Raw genomic sequence first — 10,293 nt, forward strand, 5'->3', positions numbered from 1 at the left:
ATAGTTCTTAATGATTCAGATTATTTCTATGACATATCCTATCGTATCCGTTTAAGTACCTTTGCTGTACAAGCTACAGAATGCGTGTGTGGCACATCTACTCATGATATTGCAGAATATTTATGTCTCTTTATGTCCACAAACGGAATGTAACAGAGAACGTACTTTCAATTCTTATTGATCTACTGGATGTTACAACCTTTCTTCTGAGTGTCTGGAATGATGATGACGATGATGATGATGATGATAATGTGCTGATTAGTTTTCTACTTGGAGGAGTGCCAAATGACAACATTAAAGATCTTGACATTGCTTTATGGAATCAATGTATGAAAGTCCCAGGTAAAGCTGTTCATGAATGGAAACGATATTTCTACACATGTTACAAGATTCACATTGACACACACACACACACACACACACACACACACACACACACACACACACACACACACACACACACACACACACAACACACACGGATACTTTCAATGAACCCGTAAGAAACGGCATGACACACTAATACACACACAGAGAGTACTACACACTCAAACACACTAACACACACAAATACATTAGCACTAACACACACAAACCAACACACTAACACTAACACTAACACAGAGGTCTTGTTTTACGGATTTTTGTAAAGTAGGGGGGAATAGAAACCTATAAAAGATTCCTTCTAAATGGTAAAAGTATTTTACGTTTGTCAATTTTTGAAGGGTTTATGGTTAAAAATACAATGAAAAATTTACTTTTGTGTGGTAACTTTACATCTTTGACCGATAAAAATATTAAGATCGCCCTTTTAGCGTTGAAAACCAACTTTTTTCTTATTCTTTAAAACACATGACTTCGTAAAACAAGACATAAAACTGACCTGGAATGCATTTGGGAACCGATGACATGCGTCAATCAAGTCATCGAACCAGAACACCCTATCCCGTCAGAAGCCTTTTACGACAAGCATAGTCGTCTTTTAAGGCAAGCATGGCTTGCTAAAGGCCTACTCTACCCCGGAACCTTCACGGGTATATAAATACAAGACTATTCACTAAATGCACTACGCCCCTTCCATCTTAACTTTCTAGTCAGGTAGAATGTCTGAAGCTATTGTACAGTTCTATTGTACAATTTTAAGCATATAACTCTTGTGAAAGACCTGATGCTCTGTGCCAGAACTCTCAGAGCTCAGAACTGCATATTCTTATGAGATAAAAATACAATACATTTACATAACATACAAGATAGCATCATACATGGTAGTAAGATGTAAGATAGCGATTTCATTTTTTAAATGCGTTATTTCAGTAATTTAGAAAGGCCTTTAAGGTCGCTTAAGCTGGTGGTAGACAAGAGCTTTTTATGAATTGACACATTTGGGAATTCTGGGTATTTTGTGTTCAGAGATTGTTGTTGCAGTTGGAGAAAAGCTTCACATCTGAACAAATAGTAAAAGTCATCTCCAACAGCGTTTGATACAAAAAACGGACATTGTCGATCTTCAAGTGGAATGCCCAACCATCGGCCAGTCTCATCTGGCAAATTATGGTTAAATGTTCTAAACTTCAAAATAGGGTAGTATATAGGTTTTGGAAGAAGAAGATAGTTTTCTAAGATTGGTTTGGTTTTGAAATATTGATAGTAATCCCCCTTAGAACTGGAATCAACTTGAGACGTTCAATTTGGAAAGAACTGCGCTCTGTAGGTGTTTTCGACCAGTGAGACAAGCCCGTTACATGCCTCTTCTCAGAATATTAATCCCTAATTACTCCCAGTTGATAATTTGTGATGTAGTTCACACGAGGTGTACTTCTATGGGAGCGAACCATTGGATGCACGTTTGGAAGGAATCTGTTTGATTTCATTTTAGACAGATGAACTGCTCACTAACACAAAATCTAATAACCCTCATATTCCACAGTCGCATGAAATCGACAGACCAAGTTTAATGAATTGGACACTCGATTCAAAACGTTGTTTATTAACAAACGATCAGTATTTTGTTGTCACTTTTCGGCGTATGTTTTAAAATGGGGTCAACTTGTTGGTAGAACAGTCAGGTGTGCGAGCTGCACATGTGGAATGTAAATTTCACCACACACGCTTGTTCTATACCTGGCTGAATTTCAATGTGGAAAGGTAGTGATAAAAACAGAAACATATTTAACACGTTTTACATTTTGCACCTGGTTTAGGTTTTGATTAACATATCCATTTCTCTTAAAAGTCTTTTGTTGGAAATGAATGACATGCCTTTGATATACATCACAAATTCTTTCAAATCGCGATTGTCAAGACTTTGGGATAAAACGTACTTTGCAAGCATAGTTCTCTAAAATGCGTCGTGTGGACTTCTGACAAGTCTTTACTTTACATCAAAATCGTATTTGCTCATTAAAAGAACAATTAAAGTTTGATTGTCTGTCTGTATTCAACAAGTATTGCTTCCACCGTTGTTTTTACGTTTACGCTGCACTCAGCTATGGGGCCTAATCTACCAAGCTTCTATTGCTTCTTTCTGTCTTATGCTGATGCCAATATCCTACGGAATATTCTCTTATGTCAGTTGGCATCTTGTTTATTAACACACTGGTGAAGCGAAATAGGGTTTAACGTCGTACTGGAAAATATCAGACTCATGGCGATGTGAATGCGTGGGTATGTGTGGCTGGCTGCTTGTACTAGTCAAGACTTCACCCGGTTTAATAGTGCTAGCTCACTGAGATACCACGCCGCAGTTAATCACGAATGATATTGAATACCCCACTTAGACACATTATAGCCCGAGCAGTCCTTGCTGTACCCATACCCTCAGCGCCACACAGGGACCAAGAAGTACCATATTTTAACAGTGTAATCATAATGTTAACTATTCGGATGAATCCTTGTAACATTCCCGTTTATTGTGAACATGTTCAAAACTCTCGATCGAGATATATTTGGTATGGAAAAAAATCACCCGCCATTTGAGGTACATTCGAACTGCATTCTAAGTACTTTTACAACATTCTAATTACATTCTAAGTATTCTTTGTGCACTCTGACTGCGTTGTAAATATTCCAGACATACACGAGGGAGAATAAAAGGGAAAAGTCACTTCAAATTCTATTTTTGGCATTCCCTCTCGAATGGGTTTCGAATTTTGGATTTATTTATGTGACTGTTTCTCCTTGATTTTTGTCAGTTTGTCATTTTGATATAAGTGTGAGGGAGTCTTGAGGGGAAGCACCTTTGGGATACGACACTACGGTGTCGACCATCAATCACACACTCCGGGCACGTCACTAGACACATAAATCAAAGGATATTTGGTACGTAAGAACTTAAGAACCTAGAGGGTTGTACTTACAGTTGTGATAGTAGTGTTCGTCACATGAATGTTGCATGAACTAATCAAACACGTGATTGTCGTGTCTATTTATTTTTCAATCCGTAAATTTACAGACTGCATAAACGTGTCATTTGAGCGTTACAACTGCATCACGTGACGCTCCCCGGGGAGTATAAAAGAGAAACGGTTCGAAAGGACTTTATCAGACAAATTGTCACAGATACATCTACAACGAAACACTTCCAGAATGATCCTGCAAGTAGTACTACTCCTCGCTTGCCTGTCTGGTGCCATTGTCAGCACCGGTGCCTGTTGTCCTCCATCCCGTTTCAACGCATTCCAGTACGTCACTATTGTCAACTCTACCACAAGAACACGTGTAAGTATAGCTTCTGTTAATCTTCCTTTCCTTACGAAAAAACTCTCTTCTTTTCGTAAACTGAATCTGCGTGGGGATGAGCGGTCGGATAGTCTAGAGGTTAAACAGTTAGCTCGTCACTCCTAAGGTTCAGGTTCGATCGGCATAATGGGTACACATGGGTAAAATGGGTGAAGACCACTTTTGGTGTACCCGTCGTGAAATTTTGCTAAAAGTGGCGTAAAACCATATGTAGCACACACTCACTGCATGGCGATATAATGTCATCATATTTTGAAATCATCTTTACCATTATGAAGCAGAAAATTTAAATATAGCAGGAAAGAATCTTTTGATTTGTCATGTATGGCACGCTCACTGACCGACAGAGTGACTGCATTCTTAACAAACACGAGCGGGATCTGAATGCTTGTTGTCTTGCAGTATATCGCTTGAATTATTGTTATAATCGTAACTTATAACGTCACGGTATCTTTCGCAAATCGGTCCCAGTACCGACAATTGGCATTATCAACCCACAGGCCCCGGAGGGACCACTGAACAACGTTTGTATCTTACAGAACACCTTAGTGTTAATTTTGAACTGTTTGAAGCATGGCTATCGGATTGTATATTTGTCTACATGTGTGAATCAAACGATTCGAATCTTGCATCTAGCTGTTTTCTCCGCAAATATGGTCCTAGCAAAACCATTTCGTTGTAATTGCCCTTCTGAATATTCACAACGACTACATTGTCAAAACTGTATTTATTAGGATGAGAGGCAAATCTTTACCTAGCCACTGTTAAATTTTGCAGCCGAAACAAGAGAAATATATATCTCCCCTCCATCGATTTGCATTCGTAAAATATCAATGATTTCCGTCCATCAAGCGTGATTCAGTGTTATTCGAGATAAAGACGTACTTCCACGAATAAGGTTCTACTGGGATTTCGTTGTAATTGCCCTTCTGAATATTCACAACGACTACATTGTCAAAACTGTATTTATTAGGATGAGAGGGAAATCTTTTCATAGCCACAGTTAAATTTTGCAGACGGAACAAGAGAAATAAGATAATATCTCCCTTCCATCGATTTGCATTCGCAAAATATCGACCAGAGTTCGTGAGCTCTGCAGCTCTGCCATAATCCCTTAACTGCATTAGAAGTCAATGAACCACATGGAATCAAAGCAAATGTCAGGACTGGGAAATATACCAGCTAATTAGTTCAGTAACGATGTACCTTGATAACTAGAGATAACCAACCCCGCTCTCTTGCAAGATAATGGATTTAGTGAGTTATTATTTAACGTCACATCGACAGAATTTCAGTCATGTCATATCGTGACTAACTGAAGGTCTAAATACATGATATATACATTTAAATGATACAGACGTGTCGACAGCAAAACCACTAGCATATCACTGAAACAAAATATGAAACTAGCATGTAACTCTAAGTTGAAATTTTAAACAGAACAACGGACTGTATATAGCCTGAAACTAAAGGTAATAACATTGATAGATTTATTGTTGGGCCTACCACATGCACCACCATGTCTCAAAGATTCACAATAATTCTTCATACTTAAGGAAATGTCACTGAACCTATTTGAAAGAAGTATGTGTAATATCGTTTGGATTCTCTGATCTCATCGTTTTTCTTTGACGTTTTAAATCTCAGAAACTGAACCAGAATCAGAGTTGAATTCTTGTAAAATATGTATAAGTACTTTTTGTACCAGCCTTCCATGTGGCAAAGTTAAGGAAATCCTTCACTAGTTCCATGGACTTCCTGACTGATAAAATGTTGGGGCAAAGCATTTCAGCACGATGTAGATATCCCCAAGGACACTAAATTACATATCCATTTACACGAATGAGAATTCGTCCCTATTTTCTCTTCATTTCATTAGTATTTCTTGTATCTTGCCACTGGTTGAAGAGGATTCGCTTACCTTTATTCGAACACTGACATCATTACTAATTTATAAAGGTTCACACACACACACACACACACAGACACAGACACAAACACACACAGACACACGTACTGCAATATCGCTGAGTACAACGCCAAACCATACTGAGAGAAATAAACAGGCAATCATTCCTTTAAGAGTTTCCAGTTTTATTGTTAATATCTGGCCTAGAGTTAAAACATATAGAAACAGGTGTGACATTTATCTTATTCCAGACTGAGTTAGGCACTACTACAGCATTGTAACGGTTGGGGACAGCAGAAACAGGCTTCACACATTGTACCCATGCATGGATTGGAAACTGTGTTTTCGGTGTAACAAGCGAACGCTTTAACCAGTATGCTACAATACCGCCCCTGTTCGCTGCTGAGTTCTTGAAATGGCATGGTCACCTTTTGATTTGCATGAAATCTTTTGACAAAATTTCTTTATTTATATATTTCTACGATGACATTTCACAACATCTCCTGGACACATGTTTTCAGGGCTTGTACTACATGGTCTACGACGGTCCCAACGAACGCTACCTCCTCACCGGCGACCGCCTTAAGAATTTATACGGCACAACCAAAGTAATCTACGACTACAAGAAGGTGAGGGGACAAACGATGTGCTTTACGACTGGACTTGATTGATTGTTTGTTTGGCGCCGCACTCGACAATATTCCATCTATTTTGATCGGAAGTGGATCATGAAATCCAGTGATCAACTGCATGAACATTGATCTCCGCAGCTGGCATACCATGGCATGTGTCAACCAAATCTGCGAGACTGCATTCATGATAAACTGCAGCATGGTATCCCAGTGGACAAGAACGAAACAGTTTAACTTACTTTTATGTAACTTTCTTTCCATCCTTTGTTTTTAAGGGTTAAGATTATTGTCTTAATTATTTTCAATTTCAAGACATATACGTATTTCTGTCATGATAATGATGACTATGGGCCTATGTCAAAAAGACTCTTTGTTTAACATTTCGAAACAATATTGTTTGTTTACAGGGAATTGCTTACAATATCGACGTGCAGAAACGCTCTTGTACAACATTCCCCCTTCATGGAAAATTCGAGGATCAGGAGAACGTTTGTGTTCCACGTAAGTCGTTTCAAAGTATATATTTCAATGTTCTGTCCATAGATCACAACCTTTGATCAAAATTTAGAGTAGACACCCCATTACATTTGAAATTCTCAAGAGTACACTAAAACGGTCGTGTAACGTTAGGAATAGATTGTGTGTCATCACACCATCAACCACGTTTTTACCTGGCATAGATGGACTCTCAGCAGAAAATGGGTACTTGGTGAGATAAGTCATGTGACTATTAATCTTCTTGCACCTCACAGGCAGCTTGGGTTCTCCGGGGTAGTAATGATCAGAATGTAAATATATACATGCACTTAACAGATGAAAATGATTTACGACTCCCTTTATATTGCAAGAACATTGCTGATCCATTTGTGACCAATAATTTACATTTCGAAGTCTTCCTAGAATATTGTGTCAAACACCAAACAAACAAGCAACACACCACCTGTATATGAAATGGCCCCATCCTGTCTTGACTTCAAAATTGCCGCTGTTCACTACGAGGAAAATGGGTAGCCGGCGGGTGCCGTTGACCATTGTCCTTCTAACGCCGAACGAACAGCTTGGGTTGTTCGGGGTAATAATGACTGTTTCGACTACACAGTTTGGTCAAGATATTAAGTTACATGTACTTAATATAGCATTATTATCGTTATCTTAAATAATAAGGTTCATTCTCAGGCGACGCTGTGTACACCGGCCGCTCAGCCTACGGCTTCGATCAAGGCGCACTGCATTCATGGTCATATGAATATAACAGGACCCACCCCGACGGGAGGCACCAGAATATCGAGACAACTGTGACAAAGGAAAACTGCATACCAATAGTCACCACAACGATCTCAACAGACGCAGCAGGTTGGTATGGAAGCTTTAGGGTGTGAATGAGTGTGTTTGCTTAGTTCTACTCCGCCTTCAGCAATATTCCAGCAACATCACTGCGGGTGACACCAGAAATGGGTTTCACACATTGTAGCCATGTTGGGATTCGAACCTGGGTTTTCGGCGTGACAAGCTGACGTTTAACCAGTTGACTTACCGATAAATAATAGTTATTATTTAGCGTCACATCGCAACATTTTGAAAAGCAATAAATTCAGAATGTAAAAACCTGTGGGTTTTTTTAACAGTAAAATATGTAGTTATACATTATTAGAAAGCTGTCAGCGGACAATAGTATGACAAGATCAAATGAATTAAAACTAGTGTCACTTGCTTAATCATTTCCAAACAGAGCAATATACAATCGGGCTACAGAGCGCCAGAAACTGAAGGTAGATCGCCATGCTTGAGGCCATATGGGGTAACATTACTTTTCAACCCGCATGGACCCCAGTCGGATTTACATAAGCATAAGCATAAGTATGAGTGAGTGAGGGGGGAGAGGAGAGTTTAGTTAGTGGGTGGCCGCAATACTTAGTGAGTGAGTGAGTGAGTGAGTGAGTGAGCTATCATTAGAACAGTGGTCCAGCAAATATGTCCTTACCCATAAAGGCTTGGATTAAAACTGGTCTTCACTGACCTATGTTTTTCGTAAAAGGCGACTAACGAGACTATGTGGTCAGGATCACTCACTTGCTTGACACATGCCGTCGTATTCCAAATACGGAGGTGGATGCTCATGATGTTGACCACGGGATTGTCGGGTGAAGTCACGATTATTTACAGACCGCTGCCACATAGTCTGAATAGAGCCGAGAGCGGCGTTAACCAATAAACAAAAAGTCAAACTAATATATACTTTCTCTCCAGGAGGAAACTCTCTTCACATACTCGGATACAACGACTTCTATCCAGGCATCCGAGATATCAGCATGTTGGAAATTCCGTCATACTGCCGTGCCTGATACTGTAAGTATATTGAAAATAAGGATCACTTTTGTCAATCCTCTAAGTCCAGTGCACCAGATACTAATATATCACTCAAGAATATACATACAAACATTCACTGTATGAAAAACAAAATAACAATGGTTCAACGAACATCATATATTCACATTTCTGTAACTAACACAAATGTAATGCCAAATGCTATACCGGATTAGAATCGGTCTTCGGATTAGAATAGGTCTTCAGTAACCCATGATTATAAGAAGTGTTGATCACTGGATTGTTTGGTCCAGACTCGATTACAGACAGCCACCATGTAGCTGGAATTTTGCAGATACGGCGTAAAGCTTTGCACTCAACCGTACTATAAGTATCAAATACTTGCTTTTCTTCTTGCTTAGGCAGAGTCAACATAAACATATTCTTTTTCTTTGTCACCCATTCAATATTAGAAACACTCTTACGACGCAAAGACAAACATTTGTAATTTAATTCCATACACTAATATGTTTATTTCAAGACGAGTGGTTGTGTCCGTTATAATAGCACATGGTAGTACATTTGATTAAGCTCATGAATGTGATACATTTTAACATCTAAAAACGGCTTTCGTACAAAAATACGCCAGTCGTTAATGCGTTCGGTCGTCACGCCAAAGACTCGGACTGGATTTTCCATTTGGGTACAGTATGTAACTAGAATGTACTTGAGGCTACGTATTTTTTTCTGTTTCAGAGTATTCCGGAAAAGAAAGACCAGGATCTGTCGTGCACAAATCTCTATGAAAATCTCTATGTTTTTTATACCAATAAAACTATCAGGGATGGCATTATTGTGCAAATCCGTAGATTTAAATGCAAATTAATTGACCCTGGACCCTGTTATCGTATTTCGCCCTCAATACCCCCCAGCTGATTTTCAGCTGAAATTACTTTCGCCCCTTGCCATCCCTGTAATAAGAAAAGGTGTATTATTTTGTATTCATGCTTATCGACAATGCTACATGTCGCAGATTCGGAACCATGCAATCAAGTGAACAACAGCATGAGCATCGAAATTAGCAGGTGGTATACGATGGCATGTGTCAATCAAGTCAGCGAACCTGACCATCTGATCTCGTTTGTCGCCTCATACGAGCACAAGTCACTGTAGATCAGTTTTAACGTGGATCTTTACGGGTGCTATGTGCAATCATATGTTTTAACAGTTTCCACATCTACTTAGAAGGCACAAACTCCAAGGAAGTTTACTGTTTAAATCACTAATTAGGCCTGGCTACTCAAGGAACCATTTAACTAATTTAAAAGTAATACCCTGCACACCTAAATCTTCAAGAGTGAGTGAGAAAGTTTAGTTTTACGCCACTTTTAGCAATATTTAAGCAATGCCAGGGCGGAGGATACCAGAAATGGGCTTCACAAGTTGTACCCATGTGAGGGATGGAACATTACCATCGATCATTTACACACTGAACAACCCCAGCGAACCTAAATCTTCAAGAACAATCAGCATATGAATAAATTACCTGAGCGTGTAACACAAGTCAAAACATTGAGAATACAACAATCTCGTTGCCAGTTGACTAGGTTCCGTCCTATTGCGCAACCAGTAATGCAAAAACCAGTCCTGAACTTTAGACTAATTCAGATAACTGGATTCATAAATATTAATCATTATGATCTGATACAT

General features: G+C 39.0%; 1 protein-coding gene across 1 annotated transcript; it reads left to right on the forward strand.

Moving 5' to 3' along the window:
- Window positions 1-3,545: 3,545 nt before the first annotated feature.
- LOC137268353 (ependymin-related protein 2) lies at window positions 3,546-9,572 on the forward strand. Its single transcript, XM_067802906.1, has 6 exons — window positions 3,546-3,717; window positions 6,169-6,276; window positions 6,687-6,780; window positions 7,456-7,632; window positions 8,527-8,625; window positions 9,340-9,572. The coding sequence occupies exons 1-5, from the start codon at window positions 3,586-3,588 to the stop codon at window positions 8,619-8,621; spliced, it is 606 nt and encodes a 201-aa protein (XP_067659007.1). The 5' UTR covers window positions 3,546-3,585; the 3' UTR covers window positions 8,622-8,625; window positions 9,340-9,572.
- Window positions 9,573-10,293: the final 721 nt, after the last annotated feature.

The sequence above is a fragment of the Haliotis asinina genome, chromosome 16 (assembly GCF_037392515.1).
Source record: "Haliotis asinina isolate JCU_RB_2024 chromosome 16, JCU_Hal_asi_v2, whole genome shotgun sequence".
Classification (NCBI taxonomy): domain Eukaryota; kingdom Metazoa; phylum Mollusca; class Gastropoda; order Lepetellida; family Haliotidae; genus Haliotis; species Haliotis asinina.

Bases quoted from the DNA above. Each gene is read 5' to 3' on its own strand.
- LOC137268353 (XM_067802906.1), top strand. From the start codon at position 3,586: ATGATCCTGCAAGTAGTACTACTCCTCGCTTGCCTGTCTGGTGCCATT. The intron at 3,718-6,168 runs GTAAGTATAGCT...ACATGTTTTCAG, and splicing joins ACTCTACCACAAGAACACGT to GGCTTGTACTACATGGTCTA. The intron at 7,633-8,526 runs GTTGGTATGGAA...CTTTCTCTCCAG, and splicing joins GATCTCAACAGACGCAGCAG to GAGGAAACTCTCTTCACATA.